The 25,348-nt window shown below is 37.5% G+C and overlaps 3 protein-coding genes across 3 annotated transcripts; all 3 read left to right on the top strand.

The window, feature by feature from the left end:
* The first annotated feature begins 632 nt into the window (after positions 1-632).
* LOC149589757 (uncharacterized) lies at positions 633-1,949 on the top strand. The gene has a single exon (XM_089861788.1). The coding sequence runs from the start codon at positions 633-635 to the stop codon at positions 1,947-1,949; it is 1,317 nt and encodes a 438-aa protein (XP_089717914.1).
* A 264-nt stretch (positions 1,950-2,213) lies between these two features.
* On the top strand, positions 2,214-3,815 carry LOC149589756 (uncharacterized). Its single transcript, XM_089861787.1, has 2 exons — positions 2,214-2,601; positions 2,704-3,815. The coding sequence occupies exons 1-2, from the start codon at positions 2,214-2,216 to the stop codon at positions 3,813-3,815; spliced, it is 1,500 nt and encodes a 499-aa protein (XP_089717913.1).
* A 3,991-nt stretch (positions 3,816-7,806) lies between these two features.
* Positions 7,807-23,682, top strand: LOC149589755 (uncharacterized). The gene is made up of 3 exons (XM_089861772.1): positions 7,807-9,169; positions 20,513-20,561; positions 21,280-23,682. Exon 3 carries the CDS (start codon positions 22,198-22,200, stop codon positions 23,317-23,319), a length of 1,122 nt encoding a protein of 373 aa, XP_089717898.1. The 5' UTR covers positions 7,807-9,169; positions 20,513-20,561; positions 21,280-22,197; the 3' UTR covers positions 23,320-23,682.
* The last annotated feature ends 1,666 nt before the right edge of the window (positions 23,683-25,348 follow it).

Raw genomic sequence — 25,348 nt, 5'->3', positions numbered from 1 at the left:
GAAGTTAGTCTCAGAAGTCTAAGCGCGTTAGGGGTAGACACGTCACTCAGTGGATATTCTGTTTGTCCCGCTATATTAGAAAGCATCCCACAAGAAATGAGGGTTCAATACAGTTTGGCAGGGTCTTATGACGCGGAATTTGATATTGAGAAACAAATAGATTTTTTGGGTAGACAAATAGAAGCTAGAGAAATTTCAGTTACATTATGAACAAAAAACAAAGAAAAAAATAAAACCAAAAGAATTCAAACCGTCAGAGAACGGACCAAGAACAGCTTCAGCATCAGCCCTAACAACAAGCGTAAACAAACAGAAAAATCAAGGAAATTTTAGAAATTTACAAAATCAGGGAAATTTTGGTCAATGGAATTTTAGAAATAAGGGCAATTTTAGAATGCAAGCAATGGTTTCAACCAGTTTCACGAAAAAAACCAGTTTATTGTTTGCTTAAATGTTCAATAAAAGTTCTTTGTTATTCAACTCTGAGTCTATCCTTCCTCGCCATGGATCATTTGGTAAATGTAAGTTAGTAAGGACATACTTCTACTAATTGCCAAAAACACAGTTTAGAGGATAAAAGAAGGTTAATTATCGAACAAGAACGATGATTTATTTGCATAAAAAGGGGTCATATGGCTAGCAAATGCAATTCTAGGTATCAAACATGCAAAATTTGCGATGGTGGTCACAATGCAGCAATTTGTAATCAAAACAAGACTAACAAACAAAACGTAGGCGCGAATGAAATTAAAAAAGATCTAGCACAGAACGGAGTAAACGCAATGACAATAACCCTATCTCAGGTAGAATTAGGTTCAGTTCTGTTGCAAACTGCAAAAACTACAGCTCAAAATCCCCAGAACCCAGAAAAACAATTAGGCGTAATAATTCTTCTAGATAATGGGTCACAAGCTACATTTATTAGGGAAGAAGTTGCACAGAAATTAGACTTACCCGAGGTAGGGCAAGAAACAATAACAGTATACAATTTTGCAAATAAAAATCCAAGCTCTGAGGTCAGAAAGGTAGTGAAAGTAGTCTTACAAAGTCAAGTAGATCCAGATAAAAAGGTAGAAATTCAGGCAATAGTTCTACCGTATTTATGTGAAGCCGTGGCTACTAACGAATTCCACCAAATTGAGGAATTAATGAGCGAAAAGGGTCTAAAACTATGTGATCCTCCTAGCCAGGCTAAAATAGGCGAAACCAATATTGAAATTTTGATAGGAGTGGACCACTATTGGGAAATAGTCACTGGGGAAACTAAAAGATTTAGTAAGAATATGGTTTGTTTAGAAACACACTTAGGTTGGGTTATTCAGGGAGCTCAAAACGGTCCGATATTTCAAGTAAACAATACAGCCGTTAGAGTAGGATTAGTTAACATTGGAAAAACATCGGATATGCTAAAATCCCTCTTTGAGCTCGAAGCCATAGGTATAGATGGGGACCCTAAAAATCAGGACATGGATTCAGAGTTCATGGAAAATTTCAAACAAACAACAGAATTCAAAGATGGGAGGTACCATGTTAAACTTCCCTGGCATTTAGAAAAGGAGGTCCTACCAAACAATCTTCTCCTAGCTATTCAACGTTTCAAACCCGTAGTTAGAAAATTTAAGTCGGACCCAGAATTCTATCATGATTGCAAAGAAGTAATCATGGACCAGCTTGAGAAAGGGATAGCAGAAAAGGTAGAAAACCCAAAAATAGGCGATAACAACCCAGGCACTTATTATGCACCTCACCAGGCAGTCAGAAGAAACGATCACCCTACAACCAAGCTCAGGGAAGTCCTAGAAGGTTCGGCTCACGCTAAAGGGGATTCGTCCCTCAATGATTGTTTAAGTAGCGGGCCAAATCTAAATCCTGAACTTTTACTATTGCTACTGCGTTTTAGAAAACACGTCATAGTAATTACTGCTGACATTGAGAAGGCATTTTTGTAAGTGGCCCTAGCCGAGGAAGATAGAGATTCGGTTAGGTTCCTGTGGGTCAACGAAATAGAGGGAATATTAACGAGGATGAATTCATTCTACTCAGAATGGCAAGGGTAGCTTTCGGTTTAACCAATAGTACGTGCTTACTGGCAGCCACACTAAAAATTAATGTAGAAAGTTTTAGAGAAGTAAAACCCAAAGCTGTTGAGGTAATCAACCAAGTCACATACGTTGATGACGTTACTACTGGAGAAATTGATGTATGTAACGAACATGTCTTTGCACTGTTTTTGTGATGCGAGCATGAAAGCTTACAGTGCTGTAATTTACATTCGTTACGTAATCAACCACACGGAGGTAAAAGTGGCATTTGTTACCGCTAAGGCTAGGGTGGCTCCCTTGAAAGAACTTACTCTCCCAAGACTTGAGCTGATGGGTTGCGCAATAGGAGCTAGGCTATTGACTTATGTCAAAGAGGCTTTCAAAGAGGAAAATTTAGATGTTCATATGTGGACAGATTCGATGATTGCGCTTCATTGGATAAAGGGTACATCAGAAGTCTGGAAACCTTTTGTTTCAAATAGGATCAAAGAAATAAAGCAACTATCCAACCCCGAAACTTGGGCACACTGCCCAGGGGAACAAAACCCCGCAGATAAAGGTACAAGGGGGGTGAAAGTTGAGGATCTTTTAAAAGGGAAACAGTGATTAGAAGGACCGAGTTGGCTCGTAAAGGATGAAACTTTTTGGCCTAAATTTTCAGAAGACCAATCTAGAATAGAACCAAATTTAGATGAAATTAAAAGAGAAAGAAAAGTTGAAACTTTGGTTGTTAGATGCACCAAAAATCGAAACCTAAACAAAATAATTGACCTAAACAAATTTAGCTCTCCTCAAAAAGTACTCAGAATCACAGCCTACATGATTAGATTTTTAGATATGCAAATCGATAAGAAAGCGAATGTTGTAAAAGGACCAATCCAAACAAGTGAACTAAACAGAGCTGAGTTATACTGGATTAGAGCTTCTCAAAAGTTAGATTATTTAGAGGAAATTGAAACGTTAGAGGAAGGAAAACAAATTAGCAATAACTCTAAAATTGTGAACCTATCGCCCTTTTTGGATGACCAAGGTGTGTTAAGAGTAGGGGGTCGATTAAAGGAATGCAGCATGAGCTATGCAACAAAACATCCAATCATTCTAGCTAAAAATCAACAACTGTCAAAATTGATAATGAGAAGAAGCCATGACCAAGTTTATCACTCAGGTGTCCAAGACACCATAACTCAGGCGCGTGAGCGCTATTGGGTAATTTCAGGTCGACAGTTAGCCAAAAGTGTAGTCAAAGCCTGTTACTTATGTAAAAAACACCTTGCTAAACCTGGTGACGCACCTTTCGCTAATTTGCCGAAAGAAAGAATTGAGGAAACTACATGTTTTGAAACAATAGGAATCGACTTTGCGGGGCCTATTTACGTACAAATAGCAGGGAAAAGCGAAAAAGCTTATATCTGTTTGTTCACATGTGCTGTGTCAAGAGCTCTACATTTAAAGCTAGTGGCTTCCCTTAGTACTCACGAATTCCTACTTGCATTTTCACGGATGATATCCCGAAGGGGAATTCCCCACCTGGTATACAGTGACAATGGCAAGACGTTCAAAAAAGCTGACAAAGAATTACAAACTATTTGGAAAGTAATTAGGGATCCGGAAGTTTTGAATTTTTTTGGAAAAAGGGGAATCGAGTGGCGCTTTATCACAGATAGAGCTGCCTGGCATGGCGGTTATTGGGAACGTCTAGTCAGATCTACAAAAACTGTATTGAAAAAACTTTTGGGTAAAGCGGCTCTGAACTACACTGAACGTCTGAACTAGAAACAATGCTTATAGAAACGGAAGCCGTGGTCAATTCCAGACCAATAACATACGTTTTTAACGAGATAGGAGAACCAAGCCCATTAACACCATCCCACCTATTAATTGGAAAAAGAGTGACTTGCCTTTCCCCTCAAAAACTTGATTTAACCAAAAAGATACCAACCTCAAAAGAGGAATTTAGTAAAAGGGAAAAAAGCCGATTAGCATTAAATGATAGATTATGAAAAAGATGGAGAAATGAATATCTCTTAGAACTAAGATCAGCTCATAACAGTAAACTAGATAAAAACCAATAAGAAATGAAAAAAGGAGATGTAGTCCTAATTCACGAGGACAAAGTTCAAAAACAAATGTGGAAGTTAGGCTTAATTAAGGAAGTAATAATAGGAAGAGATGGAAAAGTAAGATCATGCATAGTCAGAAACGATAAAGGCCATGAGATACGTAGGCCAGTGCAGTTACTTTATTCATTAGAAGCAAATGATTAGACTAACTCAAGAAAATAAATTAAGATTAAAATTGCATGCAATTCGCGTTATAAAATGTTTAAATAAATGTACTAATAATAAAAGGTAATATTGTTTAGCAAAAAATTTGATTTGAAATCTATGTATATAAAAAAAAAACTCTGTAACATCGATATAATTTTTTAATTTGTAATAGTGTACCTGAATGTAGAAAAGACAAAGTCTTTTGTGGGCAGTGTTAAAAAATTAAATGTAACCCCTCACCCTCTTTGTATATAATCATTGAAATGTAACCCCTCACCCCTTAGTATAATAACACCAAACTTTCGAAAAATACCCTCTAAAATTTAAAAACATGTTGTTGTTGAAAAACTAAAAAACCCCTAAGAAGTGAAAAATATTTTTGTAGGATTTGGGTACCTTCAAAAAACCCTCAAATGAAAACTCGACCAATTTCGTAAACAACGTGTGACGTGGGTGACACGCACGGGGTTTTCGATCTGGGGGTGGTCCCCTTTAAAGAAAAACAACTTACTTTACCTCTTGTATAAAATTCTACAAATAAAATCACTTGCTTTTAAGAATTCAAACCCTTAAGATCTCGTCACTTTAGTACCGCAAAAAAGTGGTAAAATTTAGCGCCTAGCCAAATAAGCAAAAATCACTAAGAAATTTTTCAGTCGGTTTTTAAGTGTAAGCTTTAAATTAAATAAGCTCTCCCTTCAATAATAATAAGAGTATTTCGCAATACATACCTTTTTTTTGCGGAACAGGAAAATATGGTCTCGCAGAATTGGTCTCGCCATTTTGGTCTCGCTGATTTGGTCGCAGGACTAATTTTTCTCACCGATTTGGTCGCAGGACTAATTGTTCTCACCGATTTGGTCTTGGGACCATTTGGTCTCGTGATTTTCTGGTCTCGAGACTTTATGGTCTCGTGATTTTACGGTCTCGGTACTATTAGTTCTCGGGACTATTTGGTATCGTGATTATTTGGTCTCGGGACGGTTTGGTCTTGTGAATATTTGGTTACCTAATTAGTTGCCACCTTTTCCAAAACAATGGTTCCAATAATTTGTTGCCACCTTTTCCAAAACAATGGTCCCAATAATTTGTTGCCACCTTTTCCAAAACAATGGTTCCAATAATTCGTTGCCACCTTTTCCAAAATATGCTCCTACTAATTAGCTGCCACAATTTCCAAAATATTCCCTTATTAATTAGCTGCCACCTTTTCCAAAATATTATATTTATTATTTATTATTTTTTATTATTTATTACACTTTTTTTCCAAACTTCAAGAAAATGTATCGAAAATGATCAGATTTAATGGCATAGTTGATGCCTCTAAAATAATGAGGAAATACGCGGAGGCTAAGAACGTAGTCTGCTATTTTATCCACGTTGTTACTAACACGCATGCGCCTCGCATATTCCCCCACTTTTACCCTCCGACATGCGAAAAGGGCTATTGTGTTGAAGATTGACTCTGCTGAGGTTTAAAAGATGGGTTTTTTAATTTTTTCAATACCGAACTTCACAAAGAACACTGATCTTCCCATTCCTAAGAGTAATAACTAGACACTCAGATTATCAACCAACTGCCTTTTTACATGAAATAAGTTACCACCCGCCTATCTATGCTGAATTAATTTACCTCCCGCCTACCAATTGCGAATTAATTCACCACGCCCCTGCCAAATGATTTAAAATTTTAATCTTTTTCCATAAAATAATGAGAGGCACTTGGAGTGAGCCAATATGCTCCCAAACATCTTACTGGAACATCGAATTAATGACGATTGAGAAGCATATTATTATTTTTATAATAGATTAATACAAATTAAGGCTGAAGGAACAGATATTATATAAAAAAGACTTGGTTTTCCCAAGCCTTAAAAACAAAACGATAAGTTTTTCCAGTTGACTGAAGCGGGGATATTTTTTTTCTATTGAATTTTAAAGACAATCCGTATTTTACTACTCTTTAGAATTTAATTCAATCACCTGATTTTACTGCTAATGGATTAGTTTCCTATAAATTAATTGAAATAAAAAATTACTTATCTCAGATTTTTCAACAACAATTCCATTTGCCTGAAACATTTTATCATGCATTTATTATTTTGAGGGATATCGTGTAAATTTAATCAAATTGACTCTTTCTTTTTTAACTTCCGAGAATTTCCCTTTCAAAAGGCTTTAAACTCAACCAACACTTCTACAATCTTCCCCACAAGTTCTGATATACACAGTTCAATAATTGTGACTGTTCTTAAAGAAGAAACGAACCCCTTTATCAAATAAAATAAAGGTGATAACAGCCCCCTTTTGTATTTGAAAAGACCGCATATAATACATTATTAATGACAGTATTATTTGATAATTAATGTACGTTCTCCATTGAAAAGAAAAAATTTCATGATGAAATGTTTCAGGAAAATGGAATTGTTCTTGAAAAATCTGAGATAAGTAATTTTTATTTCAATTAATTTATAGGAAACTAATCCATTAGCAGTAAAATCAGGTGATTGAATTAAATTCTAAAGAGTAGTAAAATACGGATTGTCTTTAAAATAATATCCCCGTTTCAGTCAACTGGAAAAACTTATCGTTTTGTTTTTAAGGCTTGGGCAAACCAAGTCTTTTTTATATAATTAGTTAAAGGGGTTAATTTTGAAGTTAAAAGTATCGTTAGTCTAGGGGATTTTAAATTTAAAACGTAGTTAGGTTCTCATTAGGTAAAATAAAATAATTAATACTCAGTTTTGAAGTTAATTAAGAATGGATACAATTTAATGTAAAATAACAATTATTATTTAAAATGGTAACATTGAACTTAAAATTAAAGCTATTCTTACCCATGGGGCACTCATGGTTTGGGGTGTAAGAATTAAAGTAGTTTTGGCTGATTAGACCCTATTGTAGAAACTCTTTTTCTTGAAAATAGTTTCTGTAAAAATAAGAACTTGTTTTTGTTGAAATTCTCCGGGTTTTGAACGCACCTGAGCAAATAGTCATCTCGAACAAATGATTTTTGCACAGCGGACCTCGGGTGGGGAAACCCCTTCTATTGAGAAAACATCGTGGTCGAAAATATCTACTCTCTTTTTTGGTATTCACTGTCTTTTTGGCTCTCGGGCGAGCACTACCGTTTTACATAGCTCTCGGGCGAGCACTACCGTTTTACATAGCTCTCGGGCGAGCAATTCTTTTTCTCAAGCGCGAGAAACTTTATTCGGTCCACGTTGCGGAAAATTTCAATTCAGTCTAATATGTGTAACTTTACTATTTTTGCTCATTAAATGTTTTTAGTTTAAGAGTCGAGTATTTAGTCATTCTAATAAAACCCGCTACACTATCCCAAAGAAATGTCCCCACATTATTTGGTGTCGGAAACCCGGGATTTAGGGACAAATTCGGTCAGTGAGGACTTTCGTGAATAAAAGTTCGCGGCAAAAATTGGAATTCGTTGGACTAAAGTAAAATAGTAAATATGGCTACGGAATTGGCCAAACAAGTTCGGAAACGGGCAGTCATAAGATCAAATTCAAATTCAAATTCAAATTCAAAATGTTTATTTTTTACTTTTCATTACATATAAAGTTTGCTACGGGGCTAAGTCACATTGTGACTTGTAAGCCCCGTGCCTATCTGTTTAATTTAATACAACAATTTAATTTAAAAAATAGATTTAACAATGGTGTATTATAATAATTAGATCCCATTTAACAACTACGTGCAACGCAATTGAAGACTTGTTAGAGGAGGAAATCTGTATTTATGAGGATCTGGAGCAAGCGTTAAACAAACTTAATCGGAAGGAGGAGCTTGAGGCGCAATACAGCGAGGCTATTCAAAATCTAGTGGACACTGAAGAGGCCATGACGAATGAAATAATTCTTCAGGAAAAGGTTCGGGACGAAATATCGAATTGGAAAACAAGGCTACGCGAAAACTTCGACAAGAAAACGTTTCAGCGGGAACTGTGGAAGCGCCTGGCGGACGGGCATCGGCTAACGGGGGAAGAAGAGCGGCTGCGGTGAAGCTCCCCAAAATCGAGATGGAAAAATTCAACGGTGACTTTACAAAATGGATCAGTTTTTGAAGTCAATACGACACGGCTATCCATAGTAACATCGACCTGCACCCTACGGAAAAGTTCACATACTTGAAGTCTTTTCTGGAGGGTTCCGCCGCTACCACTATAAAAGGCCTCACCAATACCGAACAAGACTATGAAGAAGCCATAGGCTTTTTAAAGAAACGTTTCGATCGCCGAGAAATATCAGTGGGTACTCATATGAAAACACTTAGAGAGATAGAGCCTGTGAAGCGTTCGTCAGATATTGTCGGTTTGAGGCGGTTTTACGACACTCTTGAGGTGGAGATTCGGAGCTTAGACGCGCTGGACATTTTTACAGACAATTTCGGTCCCTTGCTATGCCCCATGCTCTTGGGCTGCCTCCCTGACGATACTATTCGAGCATTAATTGACTTCTTGGCAGAGGAAGTCTCCTGTCGGGAACGCGCCTTTGCGGTCACAAAATCAGTAGGAACGGGAGCGGCGTCGAACAACCGTGGACGCGAAACGAAACTAAGCGAAGATAGGCAAGCTTATAGATCGTCTAGAGCTCAATTCTTAAAATCACGTCGCGAAAATACGTCATCGGCTATCACCCTTCATGCCGGTGTTGAGACGAACAATTGCGATTTCTGCGACGAAAAGGGGCACAGTAACGCGGAATGTACACTGTAAAAAATAATGGTGCATTCTTACACCATATATGCTGTTTTTTTCGGTGCCAAAATTGACACCAATTAAGGTGTACCTCTACACCATTTTTATGATAAATTCACGCCTTTTACAAATATTATTTGCAAGTATGAACGAAATATTTGGCATTTATGTGCCATTTATAGTGCTTTATAACATCTTTTTCAGGAAATCTTTTGAACTCTAAAGTTACGCCACGTATATCACATTACTACACCAAATGAAGTGAAGGTGTTAAATATTTTTTCTATATTTAGCACCACGTTTAAGGTGTAAAACAAAGCCATTAATACACCATTTCAAGTCTCTGTTCACTCCATTTCAAAGCCATATTTACTCCATTTCAGAGCCCTATTTACTCCATTTCAAAGCCCTATTTAATCCATTTCAAAGCACTATTTACTCCATTTCAAAGCCCTAGCTATTTACTCCATTTCAAAGCCCTATTTACTCCATTTCAAAGCCCTATTTACTCCATTTCAAAGCCCTATTTACTCCATTTCAAAGCCCTTTTTACTCCGTTTCAAAGCGACTATTTACTCCATTTCAAATCCCTATTTACTCCATTTCAAAGCCCTATTTACTCCATTTCAAAGCGGCTATTCATTCCATTTCAAACCCCTATTTATTCCATTTCAAACCCTTATTTACTCCATTTCAAACCCCTATTTACTCCATTTCAAACCCCTATTTACTCCATTTCAAACCCCTATTTACTCCATTTCAAACCCCTATTTACTCCATTTCAAACCCCTATTTACTCCATTTCAAACCCCTATTTACTCCATTTTAAACCCCTATTTACTCCATTTCAATGCCCTATTTACTCCATTTCAATGCCCTATTTACTCCATTTAAAAGCGGCTATTTATTCCATTTCAAACCCCTATTTATTCCATTTCAAACCCCAATTTACTCCATTTTAAACCCCTATTTACTCCATTTCAATGCCCTATTTACTCCATTTCAATGCCCTATTTACTCCATTTCAAAGCGGCTATTTATTCCATTTCAAACCCCTATTTATTCCATTTCAAACCCTTATTTACTCCATTTCAAACCCCTATTTACTCCATTTCAAACCCCTATTTACTCCATTTCAAACCCCTATTTACTCCATTTCAAACCCCTATTTACTCCATTTCAAACCCCTATTTACTCCATTTCAAACCCCTATTTACTCCATTTCAAACCCCTATTTACTCCATTTCAAACCCCTATTTACTCCATTTCAAACCCCAATTTACTCCATTTTAAACCCCTATTTACTCCATTTCAATGCCCTATTTACTCCATTTCAATGCCCTATTTACTCCATTTAAAAGCCATATTTAGCCCATTTCACACCTCAATTTACTCCATTTCAAACCCCAATTTACTCCATTTCAAACCGCAATTTACTCCATTTCAAACCCATATTTACACCGTTTCAAACCCCTATTTACACCGTTTCAAACCCCTATTTACACCGTTTCAAATCCCTATTTACACCGTTTCAAACCCCTATTTACACCGTTTCAAACCCCTATTCACACCGTTTCAAACTTCTATTTACTCCATTTCAAGTCCCCTTTTAACAATTTCAAGCGCCTGTTCACCCCATTCCAAGTTGATTTTACTACGGCAATTAACAGATTGTCTTCCATTCGGCTGAAAAAAACCGCAATTTGGCGGATTTTGGATTCGGTATATTATGATTTAAAGTTCCCGATGGAAATACAGTAATTCTCGGGAACACAAAGTCTCTATAACCGAGATAATCTGATTTTCTAATGAAGATTGAGTGGTTAGGTAAAATGAGCAATAATTCCATGTATTTTTTTAAATATTAAGCAAAATTTAGAGTTTAGAAGAACGAAATATTTTCAAATCGAAGAAATGCACTTTGATAAAGCGATAAGCAAATTGTTATATTTAAGTCATATGCATTATGTAACACTGTAATGAGGTTTGAACATAGAATGAGTACCCAAAATCTATTTTCTAACGTAACATAGTTCCTCTAAAAAACATTTCTGTAACGATCGTGTCTGTCTGTCTGTTTGTGTGTGTGTCTGTTGTTACACCCACGTGACCGCGTTCGCAGTTTCCAAATCGGAGCAAACGTGTTCGCCATTTCCGAACTGCTTTCACAGTCACGGAAATGGCTCCTCTACTTGAGTTCTCACCCCACCATCTTCTGGTCTTTGTCCATCCCACACGGACACCAGTCTGTACTTACTGGCTTCTAATCACCAACATCTTCTGGTCTTTGTCCATCCCACACGGACACCAGTCTGTACTTACTGGCTTCTAATCACCACCATCTTCTGGTCTTTGTCCATCCCACTTGGACACCAGTCTGTACATACTGGCTTCTAAACACACCAACTACTGGTCTTCCGTCTATTCCACTTGGACACCAGTCTGTACATACTGGCTTCTAATCACCACCTTCTTCTGGTCTTTGTCCATCCCACTTGGACACCAGTCTGTAGATACTGGCTTCTAAACACCACCATCTACTGGTCTTCTGTCTATTCCACATAGACACCAAACTGTCTCATTGGCTTCGAACTCCATCGTCATCGTTAGGTTTAAGACCTTCGCGGCGATCAGCTAGGGTTACGAGAAACGTCTAGCCTCCCTAGGATGGGTTGTCCACCAAAGGTTTTCGCAATTGCGGTTGTTCTTGTTTAAAGTGTAGTTCGGCATCCTTATATACTACCTATTTGAGTAAGGTGAAGCAACCGGCGTATGCTTCATTTCAAACGCCAATATTAGTCAGGTCTCTCAAGAATGTTTAATTGTTCTTTATCAAAACGATATAACGCTCAATAAGGCAAACAACTGACGAAGAAAATATTTAATATTAATTATATTTATTTTAATATTTAAGATAATCTTGTTTCTCAACTCAAAATTAATACGGAAAGAGTTAAAAAGCAGCTTATGTTTTTGTCTGTGTGTGTCCGTCCATTGTTACACTAGTGCGTCGCGTTAGCAGTTAGCCTTGTGTTGATGTGTTAAGAAATCATACAGAACCTTAATATTCCCTTTTTCCATAATATAAAGTGAATATGTGGAAGTATTTTTCGTAATTACGATGCCTTTAGTAGTTTTGTAACTTGAAAGCTCTGTTTCATTTTGATATTCCAAGGACATTTTTTAATATTATTATTTGAAATGGCTGTTAATATATTTCTTAAGCTATACTACATCTGTATATAGAACAATCCTTGCTTTAGTTATATCAAGAAGAACGCCAAGGCTTGCACTCTGTCGGTTAAATCAAGTATTATCCGTAATTGGGCTAGTGAACTAAAGAGTAAATAATTGAGGCCCAAGATGTAGTAAATTATGGGTGTTGATTTTCGTGTCTGTATTGAAGAGATATTAACGGTTCAGAGTGAGCCGAAACTTAAATACACGTTTAAATAATCAGGTGTAGATATTATAATCGGAGCATCCGAGATATCTCGAAGGCTCCGTTATAATAGAAGAAAAGATCATGGTGGTAATTAGACCAGTGAAAGGGCTAATGGTAAACGGGTATTAGCTACGGAGTTTTCCTTCTTTTTAAATTGCGCAAGACTTTCAGTGCGTCTAGCCACAAATCAGCTTTGGTGTTATTTAACATTAACTTGCATGTTGGCAAACTAAGAACATTTTTGAGGTGAGACAAGACGATAGTGTTTACACTGCAAACCAGTTGTGAATGTAGCTATGCGTATATCGGGTAAACAGCTGAAGCGTAGACAATTGGGCCTTTACAAACACATATAGGTTATATCTCTCCAAAATTGATACACTTCATTTCCTGTTTTTTTCCCATTGACTGATTTCCATGTATCCAAGATCTATCCTTATTTGATGTAAAATGTCATCTGCTTTACTGTATATTCGCAATGCTTGGAATACTGCTTCAATAATTCGTAAATTTTTTCTTCAAAAAAAGAGAAATAATTCCATATCTAGGTAAATAAGTTTGTAGTAGTAGACCTCTTGACTCGGAGAGATAATATTTTGGTTTTTCCAACTTGTTATCATTGAAATGGTTTTTCAATTTTTAGCATTTATAGGATATGAATATATGCATACGCTTATTATCACGAGATCAAATGCTTAATTTAGGAACCGTAGGTCTCAAAGACGCCTAAGCAAAACTAACCTATGCCTTTCCTAACCCTAATCTGATCTATAAAACAAGCAATATTTTGGAAAAGGAATATGCTTATTCTTCAAAATCCTTAATAAATATAGCGTTATTGTTCAAGGACCTAAAGAAATGGAGCATTTTTTCGAATAGGCCCGCTTTTATGAAGCTAGATTCCCACTCCTCGGAAAAGACGACGGAAACCCGGCAGAAAGGGGTTCGACCGACGGAATTTCCGTTCGGTCGGGCCTAAGTTGTGTTCTATTTTTTCGGTCGTGTTCGGCGTAACGCCAAAGTCTCAGCCAATGAAATTATCCCACTGACAACGTCATAGATTTCAAGAGCGCACGCACACGCGAGATCGATTGATAGCCGCCATTTTTTGTGGTTGACCAAGGCTTATCGGAAACATACCACCAAGAAAGAATTAAATTAACGGAAGTAAAAAGAGATAAGATGTTAATAAGGAAAAGTTTACTGGGGAAGCTAGAAAATATCCCTTCTAGTACGATCCAAGCGACAAGGGGACAAAGAGTGTGAAATAGATGTTGAGGAAACAACTCAAATCTGACACGTGACACAAAAATATCTACCGCCAAACTGAAAATTCAGTCGTAGTTTGAACGGTCTACCGCCGGACGCCAGCGTAAGTTAAAATTTTTACCGTTGGCTGTGTGATTTCCGCCGGTTTTTTTTTTGGTCGAGTGGGAATCTAGTTTAATACCTATGAAAGAAAGGTGTTGCTTTAAAAAGTAACATGTGCTCTTTATTAATACCAAGAGAGATCATTTGGATAATTTTAACGGCATTAACTTATAGTCGTGTTAATTCGAGTTTGATATAATCATGAGTTAATAATATGTTAGGGAGCTAACATATTATTCACTCATGATATAATTGAAAAGCCTTCAACGTGTATATACACAATAGGAAAGGTAGTGAAGTCCCACCGAACACGACAATAATGATCCCAGTAAATGGGGTGAATAGGGGTTTGAAATGGGCAAATAGGGCTTGAAATAAGGTAAATATACTGTACACTTGAAATGGGCTAAATTTAGACTTGAAATGGGTTACATTTAGACTTGAAAAGGGGTAAATATAGATTTGAAATGGGATAAATAAGGTCTTGAAATGAGGTAAATAGGAGTTTTCAATGGCGTAAATAGGTTTAAAATGGGGTAAATATAAGGAATTGAAATAAGGTAAATAGGGGTTATGCAATAGTTAAAATAGGACAAGAAATGGGAAAAATATAGACTTGAAATGTGGTAAATATAGGCTTGAAATGGGGTAGATATGGAGTTGAAACGGCGTGAATAGGGACTTTAAATGGGATAAATATAGATTTGAAATTGGGTAAATAGGAGTTTCGCAATGGTGTAAATAAGGCTGGAAAAGGGGTAAATAGGGACTTTAAATGGGGTAAATAAGGGTTTTGGAATGGTATAGATAGGGGTTTTGCAATGGTGTAAATAAGGCTGGAAAAGGGTAAATAGGGACTTTAAATGGGGTAAATAAGGGTTTTGCAATGGTATAAATAGGGGTTTTGCAATGGTGTAAATAGGCGTTTTGCAATGGTGTAAATAGGGGTTTTGCAATGGTGTAAATAGGGGTTTTGCAATGGTGTAAATATGGGTTTTGCAATGGTGTAAATAAGGGTTTTGCAATGGTGTAAATAGGGCTTGAAATGGGGTAAATAGGAGTTTCGCAATGGTGTAAATATAGCTTGAAAAGGGGAAAATAGGAACTTTAAATGGGGTGAATAGGGGTTTTGCAATGGTGTAAATAGGGGTTTGCAATGGTGTAAATAGGGGTTTTGCAATGGTGTAAATAGAGGTTTTGCAATGGTGTAAATAGGGGTTTTGCAATGGTGTAAATAGGGGTTTTGCAATGGTATAAATATGGGTTTTGCAATGGTGTAAATAGGGATTTTGCAATGGTGTAAATAGGGCTTTGAATGGGGTAAATATAGACTTGAAATCAGAGCTGTGCTAATTAATTAGTTAGCTAATTGAATTTCTAATTAATTAGCAACATTTACTAATTGAAAATGGTAATTGAATTTTAATTACCTTAGTGCTAATTGAGAATTAATTCTAATTAATTAGTATTAATCGGAAAGGTAATTATCTAATTAAAATTTATTTAGATTTAGGATTAACTAATTAGCCAATTGGATTTTCAATTAATCTTTTACGCCAAGTTGTTGTAAAAAAATCGAGGAAATAACTCATGATTCATCTATTTGAATAAGAAAAAGCCTTATTATATCAATGAGGAAGCCTTAGTGCTACTCTAAATTTTTCAGCTCCTCAAATATGAGAGAATACTAGTACTAATAGAATATTTCGTAGTTCGCAACTGCCCCATTTCGAAATTTCGACTGTTTTACCTACTCGAATTAAAAGCAGTGCGCATGTATTTACTACTCAGGAGTCCATTATAGGACCTGTGGCAAGAAAATGAAGAAATGAGACAAATTTTAACATGACGGAAGGCTCGAGGCTTGTCTCATTTTTCGAGAATAATTCTTGGCTTCCGTATCCGTTTTTCAATGGCATTGAAAGATTAAACTTTGCATTACCAAAGTACTAAATCCATGGGCACTTTTAAACTTTTATGTTTACTTATGGTTTCTTTTTTACCTCAAATAGAAAATAGTAATTCTAATTAATTAGTTTGATAAATAAATGTCTAATTTCTAATTGAATTGAATTAGTTTCTATGTCTAATTGCTAATTGGTATTTAATTAGTTCATAAATATTTCCCTAATTGCTAATTGGCTAATTAATTAGTTCAAAAATATTTCCCAAATTGCTAATTCTAATTCAATTAGTTGTCAGCTAATTAGCACAGCTCTGCTTGAAATGGTGTAAATATGGACTTGAAATGAGGTGAATAGGGGTTTGCAATGGTGTTAATGGATCTTGAAATGGGGTAAATATAGACTTGGAATGGGCTAATTAAGGACTTAAAATGGGGTAAATAGGGGTTTGCAAAGGTGTATTTTCGTATCATTTTAACACCATTTAATGGTATAATCGAAGGGGTTATTTTAATCCATTTATGTATAATTTGAGCAACTTTTATCGAATGATGTTTTATGAATCCGTTTTTTGCACCATTCATTTTCGCTAATGGTATTTGTAAAATATTGCACTATTTTCATACAACTTCAACACATTGTCAAGGTGTACAAATACTGCGGAATAAATTTTACACCACTACAACACTTTTTAGGTACCTTAATTTAGAGTGCATAACTCCATTTTCACGTTATTTCACCATCTTTTATATGAGTCTTGCTCACCTTTTCGAGGATGAGGTTTCTTCAGTCGTTTCTTACACCTTCTATTTAAGCGAAAGGTGTTTAAAAGATAACTCCATTTTCACATTATTTCAACATCTTTTTAAGGGCCTGCGAAGGTGTTATTTTATACCAATTGCGCACCTATCCGAGGATGAGGTTTATTTAATAAACTTCACTGTAAAAAATTGTGGTGTCTAAATAGTGCCATAATGGTGTTAAAACAATGTGCACTATTTGTGCACCTTGACAAGGTGCGGAAATAGTACGAAAATGGTTCGATATTTTAAAAAGACCATTAGCTTAAACGAATGGTGTAGAATTGGGTTTATAAAGCATAATTCTTTAAAAGGTGTGCAAATGATACCTTAATTATATGAAATAACCCCATTGAATACCCCATTAAATGGTGCTCAAATGGCATAGAATTAGTGCGATATTTTTTAAACACCATTTGCTTAAATAAACGGTGTGAATAAGGGTTGAAAAAGCCTCATTCATTAAAAGGCGCACAAATGATACCCAAACGATATAAAAATAACACCTTCGCAAGGACCATATAAAAGGTGTTCAAATAATGTGAAAATAGAGTTATGTTTTGAACACCATTGGCTTAAATAGAAGGTGTAAATTAGGGAGGAATTCAAGTTTCAACACTGTAAAAAATAATGGTGCATTCTTACACCATATATGCTGTTTTGAGCGAAATATTGAGCATTTATGCACCATTTATAGTGCTTTTTAACATCTTTTCGGGGAAATCTGTTGGACTAATAATACTACTTAGTTAAATGGTGTTAAATGTTGGCAAAATTACGCCACGTATCTCACATTACTATACCAAATGATGTGAAAAAGGTGTTAAATATTTTTTCTATCTTTAGCACCACGTTTAAGGTGTAAAACAAAGCCATTAATACACCATTTCAAGTCCTTATTTACTCCATTTCAAGTCCCTATTTACTCCATTTCAAAGCCCTATTTACTCCATTTCAAAGCCCTATTCACTCCATTTCAAAGCCCTATTCACTCCATTTCAAAGCCCTATTCACTCCATTTCAAAGCCCTATTTACTCCATTTTAAAGCCCTATTTACTCCATTTTAAAGCCCTATTTACTCCATTTTAAAGCCCTATTTACTCCATTTTAAAGCCCTATTTACTCCATTTCCAAGCCCTATTTACTCCATTTCAAACCCCTATTTACTCCATTTAAAACCCATATTTACTCCATTTAAAACCCATATTTACTCCATTTAAAACCCATATTTACTCCATTTAAAACCCATATTTACTCCATTTAAAACCCATATTTACTCCATTTAAAACCCATAATTGCACCGTTTCAAACCCATATTTACACCGTTTCAAACCCCTATTTACAACGTTTCAAACCCCTATTTACACCATTTTAAACCCGTATTTACTCCATTTAAAACCCATATTTACTCCGTTTTAAACCCATATTTACACCGTTTCAAACCCCGGTTATTTACACCGTTTCAAAACCCTATTTACACCATTTTAAACCCGTATTTACTCCATTTCAAGTCCCCTTTTAACAATTTCAAGCCAATGTTCATCCCATTCCAAGTTGATTTTGGATTCGGTATATTATGATTAAAAGTTCCATATGGAAATATAGTAATTCTCGGGAACACGAAGATTCTATACCCGAGATAATCTGATTATCTGATTATCTAATGAATATTGAGTGGTTAGGTAAAATGAGCAGTAATTCCATGTTTTTTTTTAAATATTAAGCAAAATTTAGAGTTTAGAAGAACGAAATATTTTCAAATCGAAGAAATGTACCTTTATAAAGCGATTAGCAAATTGTTATATTTAAGTCATATGCATTATGTAACACTGAAATGAAGTTTGAACATAGAATGAGTACCCAAGAAGTATTTTCTAACGTAACCTATAGTGCCTCTAAAAAACGATATTTCATTTTTAAACGCTGTCACCGATGAAATGTTTATTATTTTTGAAATTGTTTTTCGATATTTAGCATTTATAGGATATGAATATATGCATGCGCTTATTATCACGAGGTCAAATGCTTAAATTAGGAACCGTAGGTCTCAAAGACACCTAAGCAAAACTAACCTATGCCTTTCTAATAGAGATGGGCCGATACCGATGCCATATCTGTATCGGTACCGATATTTGGCTTTAACCGATATATCGGTATCGGTTAAAAATGAACCGATATTTTTACCCGATATTTTTTAAAGAAAATAAATACTTATGTTGAGAGTAGATGGCGCCATAAGACCTGAACTCTGAGACAGCACAGTTTTTCATCTATTTTTGGATAACGTAACTAGTGTCTAAAATGGGTTTTTCGTATGATAAGCCAGTTTTATAGTTTCAAGTACCGATATTGGATCGAGAATCATATAGAGATGGGCCGATACCGATACCATATCGGTATCGGTTTGATATCGGTTTAATCGAAGGATCGGGTAAAATATCGGTATCGGTACGTATCGGTTTCCCAAGTATCGGATCATATCGGTGGTAGTTTAAACTGGTATCGGCCCATCTCTACTTTCTAACCCTAACCTGATCTATGAAGCAAGCAATATTTTGGAAAAGAAAGATGCTTATTCTTCAAAATCCTTAATAAATATAGCGTTATTGTTCAAGGACCTACAGAAATGGAGCATTTTTTTCTAAAAGGCATGCTTTTATAATGCCTATGAAAGAAAGGTGGTGCTTTAAAAAGTAACATGTGCTCTATTTTAACACCGATCTGACTCCATTAGTTGTTACCCAAGAGAGATCATTTGGACAATTTTAACGGCATTAACTTATAGTCGTGTTAATTCGAGCTTGATATAATAGAAAAGCCTGAAACGTGTATATATACAATAGGAAAGGCAGTGAAGACCCACCGAACACGACAATAATGATTCCAGTAAATGGGGTGAATAGGGGTTTGAAATGGGGTTAATAAGGACTTGAAATGGGGTTAATAGGGGTTTTGCAATGGTGTAAATAGGGTAAATTTGGACTTGAAATGGGGTAAATTTAGGCTTGAAATGGGGTACATTTGGACTTGAAATGGGGTAAATTTAGGCTTGAAATGGGGTACATTTGGACTTGAAATGGGGTAAATTTGGACTTGAAATGGGGTAAATAGGGGTTTTGCAATGGTGTAAATAGCGATTTTGCAATGGTGTAAATAGGGGTTTTGCAATGGTGTAAATAGGGGTTTGCAATGGTGTAAATAGGGGTTTTTGCAATGGCGTAAATAAGGACTTGAAATGGGGTAAATATAGACTTGAAATGGCGTAAATAAGGACTTGAAATGGTGTAAATAGGGGTTTTGCAATGGTGTAAATAGGGGTTTTGCAATGGTGTAAATGGGGTTTTTGCAATGGTGTAAATAGGGTAAATATAGACTGGAAATTTCGTAAATAAGGACTTGAAATGGGGTAAATAGGGCTTGAAATGGGGTAAATATAGACTTGAAATGGCGTAAATAAGGACTTGAAATGGGGTAAATATAGACTTGAAATGGCGTAAATAAGGACTTGAAATGGTGTAAATATAGACTTGAAATGGCGTAAATGAGGACTTGAAATGGTGTAAATAGGGGTTTTGCAATGGTGTAAATAGGGGTTTGCAATGGTGTAAGTAGGGCTTGAAATGGGGTAAATATATACTTGAAATGGGGTAAATAAGGACTTGAAATGAGGTGAATAGGGGTTTGCAATGGTGTAAATGGGGGCTTGGAATGGGGTAATTAAGGACTTAAAATGGGGTAAATAGGGGTTTGCAGTGGTGTAAGTTTTTTTAAATTAGCTCCATTTTCGTATTATTTTAACACCATTTAATGGTATAATCGAAGGTGTTATTTTAGTCCATTTAGGTATAATTTGAGCAACTTTTATTGAATGATGTTTTATGAACCCTTTTTGGCACCATTCATTTTCGCTAATGGTGTTAATAAAATATCGCACTATTTTCATACCATTTCAACACATTGTCAAGGTGTACAAATACTGCAGAATAAATTTTACACCACTACAACACTTTTCAGGTACCTTAATTTAGAGTGCATAACTCCATTTTCACGTTATTTCACCATCTTTTATATGGGTCTTGCGAAGGTGTTATTTTACATCAATTTCGCACCTTTTCGAGGATGAGGTTTCTTCAGTCCTTTCTTACACCTTCTATTTAAGCGAAAGGTGTTTAAAAGATAACTCCATTTTCACATTATTTCAACATCTTTTTATGGGCCTGTGAAGGTGTTATTTTATATTAATTGCGCACCTTTCCGAGGATGAGGTTTTTCCCGCCCTTATTTACACCTTCTATTTATGCCAATGGTGTTCAAAACATAACTGTATTTTCACATTATTTGATCACCTTTTATATGGGCCTTGCGAAGGTGTTATTTTATATCGTTTAGGGATCATTTGTGCGCCTTTTAATGAATGAGGCTTTTTCAACCCTTTTTCACACCGTTTATTTAAGCGAATGGTGTTTAAAAAAGATCGCACTAATTCTATGCCATTTGAACACCATTTAATGGGGTATTCAATAGGGTTATTTTATATAATTAAGGCATCATTTGCACACCTTTTAAAGAATTATTTTTTATAAACCCATTTCTACACCATTCCTTTAAGCTAATGGTGTTTTTAAAATATCGAACTATTTTCGTACTATTTCAGCACCTTGTCAAGGTGCACAAATAGTGCACATTCTTTTAACACCATTATTGCACCCTTTAGACACCAAAATTTTTACAGTGCAGGGTCCGACAACCTCGACGTCTGTCGTAGCTACTCAAAACTCGGTAGCTGTCATGAAAAGAGTAGTATCGGAGACAGAGCTGTCAAACCAAATTGAAGCATTTTGGAACCTTGATACTATGGGAATCGTGAGTAACGGGATTGAGCTAACCGGAAATAAATCCTCGAGGACTTTGATAAATCTATTAAACACACGGGTGTGAGATACGAGGTCAGTTTTCCGTGGAAAAACAATCGAAACGAACTGGCAGACAACTACTCGGTTGCAAAAAAACGCGTACTCGGGCTGGCGAGAAAATTTCGCTTGGATCCGTTCTTACACGCGCAGTATCGGGAAATAATTCGGGAACAAATCACGAATGGGATCATCGTTAAAGTGAACCCGATGGAAGACGTGGAAACCGGAAACCCGGTTTACTATTTGCCGCATCACGCAGTTACGCGACCAGACCACGATACGACGAAAGTACGCTTGTTTACGACGGCTCTGCCCACGAAAGGGGAGAATTATCTCTCAATGATTGTTTGGAATGTGGTCCGAACCTAAATCCCGAAGTATTGGATCTCCTTATTCGATTTCGGACATTTCGAGTCGCCTTTGTTGCAGATATCGAGAAGGCCTTTCTGCAAGTGGGTCTTTCTCCCTCTGATCAAGATGCGGTCCGTTTCCTGTGGCCAGAGGATCTCTTGAAACCGCTCGAGCTAACTACCTACAAGTTTGCGAGGGTCCCGTTCGGGGCTACGTGCAGCCCCTTTCTCTTGGCGGCGACGCTAAGGTACGATCTGCGGGAAAACGAAGGGAGCTACGGGGAGATTTTCGAAAATTTACGGAAGGGATTTTACGTGGACGACCTGATTTCGGGTGCCTCCCAGGAAGCAGAGGCTTACGAAATCTCTCGAAAAAGTAGGCTACTAATGACTGGAGCTGGAATGAACCTCCGAAAATGGACTTCTAACTCTCCAAACCTCAGACAATTGTGGAACGAAGAAGCTCCTTCAACGGGCGAAAGCGAGGAATTAAGGCGCAAGGTTCTCGGAATGAGCTGGAAAATCGCGGAAGATTCGCTTGGCTTCGATTTCAAGTCGTTACTTGAATTCGTAGAGAGCCGTACGGGAACCTGTACCAAGCGGAAAATTCTACAGAGCGTAGCCCGCGTATTCGATCCAATTGGCTTCTTAACGCCGTACGTCATTCGGATGAAGATTTTGTTCCAGCAACTTTGGGAGAGAAAGGTGGGCTGGGACCAACAGTTAACTGGAGAGCTAGCGGGACTAGCGGAAGAGTTTCAAGCATGGTGTAAGGACCTCCCGCGAATTCAAGATTTGGATGTACCTCGTCATCTTTTCGACGGTGCCCCTGACGAAGAGATCGAGAGTCTAGAACTCATAGCGTTTTGCGACGCGAGCCCAAAGGCATACGCGGCTGCCGTATACGTTCGGTACGTGCTTTCGGACGGTCACGTCGGAGTGACATTTTTGACTTCTAAATCGCGTGTCGCTCCTCTAGGTAAACTAACGTTACCTAGACTGGAACTCATGGGTGCTCTCTTGGGTGCTAAGCTGGTTACCTACATCAAGCCTAACTTTGCGAGAAGGTTATCGGGAATTCGGATGTACACGGACTCTACGTTCGCGTTACATTGGATAAAAGGACAATCGGAAAAATGGAAACCCTTTGTCGCGAATCGGGTAAACGAAATTCAAAATTTGACGGAATCAGCCACGTGGAGCCATGTAAAGGGGTCCGAAAACCCTGCAGACCTACCCACGAGGGGGAAAAGTATCAGTGAAATGTTCGGAAGCAAAATCTGGTGGCATGGACCTGAAGGTATCTTCCCATTCACGCATCTTCACATTAAACCCTATTACGGGCGAAGACGGTCTACTACGCGTTGGTGGCCGGCTTCAAAAATCGAAGCTTACGTACGGCGAACGCCACCCGATCATTTTGTGCTCTCGGAATCGGTTGTCGGAATTAATCGCGATGTATCATCACGTGCGCTTGATGCATTCCGGGTTGCGAGATACTATTACTGATGTGCGGGAAAAATTCTGGATCATACGTGGGCATCAAATGATAAAGAAGCTTGTGCAACGCTGCATCACGTGTAAGCGGTTCTCTGTGAAGCCAGGGACGGCCGTAGTAGCACCCCTTCCGCGAGATAGAATCACGGAAGCCCCTCCTTTCAAGGTCACCGGAATAGCCCCTTCCAAAAAGTTTTGAAAAAATGTTCTTAGTCTGAGTCAGTTCAGTTCTTCCTACAAACAGGGAGTAGTTTCCCCGCATAGCCTAGCTCACAACCTAGATATGACGTTTTTTAGCTCCAAGTGCGCATGCGCGAAGAACTTAAACAACAAGATGCACAAGGCTGTCAAACTTTTTGGAAGGGGCTATTGATTTCGCGGGTCCACTCGTGGTCAGAGATGGAAAATCGGGTACTAAAAAGGTATGCATCGCGCTGTATACATGTGGCGTGACAAGAGCTACGCATCTGGAGTTGGTTAAAGACCTCTCCTCGGATTCCTTCTTGATGTCATTTAGACGGTTCGTTTCGCGAAGAGGGCTTCCAGGTACGATCTATTCGGATAACGCGTGTACCTTTAAACGGGCGGAATCGGATCTTCGTGACATGTGGGATCACATGAATAGTTCGAAGTTTTTGGAATTTCTGGTCGATCAGGAAATTAAGTGGAAGTACGTAGTCGAACGTGGTGCGTGGTGGGGTGGATTTTATGAACGGCTCGTAAAATCCACCAAAACCGCTTTGCGTAAGGCTCTCGGGCGAGCTCTTCTTACGTCAGAAGAAATGGAAACCGTTTTGACGGAAGTTGAAGCCATTCTAAATTCGCGCCCACTCACATTCGACTACAACAAAGCTGAAGACCCTCGACCCCTGACACCCGGCCACTTTCTCATCGGGGAACGGATAACAGCGCTTCCGTCTCGTAATTATGGAAATTCGGACCCCGTCAACGCTAATCGAAATGACCTAACACGACGGATTCGATATCGACAACGGCTATTGGAAAATTGCTGGACCCGTTGGCGATCAGAGTATCACTGCTCACAAATTCACTCAACCTAGTCGCGAAACGGAACTCAAGATTCATGATCTCGTGCTCATTCATGAAGAAAAGTTACCGCGCACCATGTGGAAAACCGGAATAGTGCAAGAACTGATCTATGGAAGAGACAACAAGGTGCGGGCTTGTCAGTTAAAAAACAGGGGGAGGCCAAGTACTCCGACGGCCCATTCAGCTAATTTACCCTCTTGAGATTATGAGTTAATAAATATTAACTCATCGGCGGGGAGTGTGTAGAAACTCTTTTTCTTGAAAATAGTTTCTGTAAAAATAAGAACTGGTTTTTGTTCTCCGGGTTTTGAACGCACCTGAGCAAATAGTCATCTCGAACAAATGATTTTTGCACAGCGGACCTCGGGTGGGGAAACCCCTTCTATTGAGAAAACATCGTGGTCGAAAATATCTACTCTCTTTTTTGGTATTCACCAGTGATGCCAGATTGAGGGAAATTTCCCATATCTGGGGAAATTTTGATTGCTAAAAACGGTAAAAAGGGAAAAGGGAAATTCCACCAAAAATTTGCTAAATCTGGGGAAATTCCATGGGAAGAAATATTTTATTCAAAGCCTACAATCTCAACATAGAAAATTAAACAACTTCATCAAATTGATCTATTAATTACGTTGGATTCTTATTAGATGGCAACCCTGCTACTGTTTTTAGTAATTTCCAAACATTGAATTACCGAAAGTCGTCTGCTAAATAACTGACCCATTGTAATCGTTACGAAAATACATCGCCAAAAACAGTTATCAAGCTATAATTCTATCATTTTCTATGCGCAGAATCTGGCAACCCTGAACTAGGGAAATTTTGGTCCAAAAAGGGAAATTTTAAGGGCTAGAAAGGGAAATTCCATTTTTCCCACCTGGCATCACTGGTATTCACTGTCTTTTTGGCTCTCGGGCGAGCACTACCGTTTTACATAGCTCTCGGGCGAGCAATTCTTTTTCTCAAGCGCGAGAAACTTTATTCGGTCCAC

The sequence above is a fragment of the Phalangium opilio genome, unplaced genomic scaffold (assembly GCF_054372755.1).
Source record: "Phalangium opilio isolate 3A_F unplaced genomic scaffold, DU_Popi_V2 ptg000505l_1, whole genome shotgun sequence".
Taxonomy (NCBI): Eukaryota; Metazoa; Arthropoda; class Arachnida; order Opiliones; family Phalangiidae; genus Phalangium; species Phalangium opilio.
Note: the sequence above shows the minus strand (reverse complement) of the source record. Positions and strands in the feature narration are given on the sequence as shown.

Coding starts and splice junctions, on each gene's coding strand:
- LOC149589757 (XM_089861788.1), top strand. CDS start 633: ATGGCTAGCAAATGCAATTCTAGGTATCAAACATGCAAAATTTGCGAT.
- LOC149589756 (XM_089861787.1), top strand. CDS start 2,214: ATGTCTTTGCACTGTTTTTGTGATGCGAGCATGAAAGCTTACAGTGCT. Junction 2,602..2,703: donor ACAAAACCCCGCAGATAAAG/GTACAAGGGGGG, acceptor CTAAATTTTCAG/AAGACCAATCTAGAATAGAA.
- LOC149589755 (XM_089861772.1), top strand. CDS start 22,198: ATGACTGGAGCTGGAATGAACCTCCGAAAATGGACTTCTAACTCTCCA.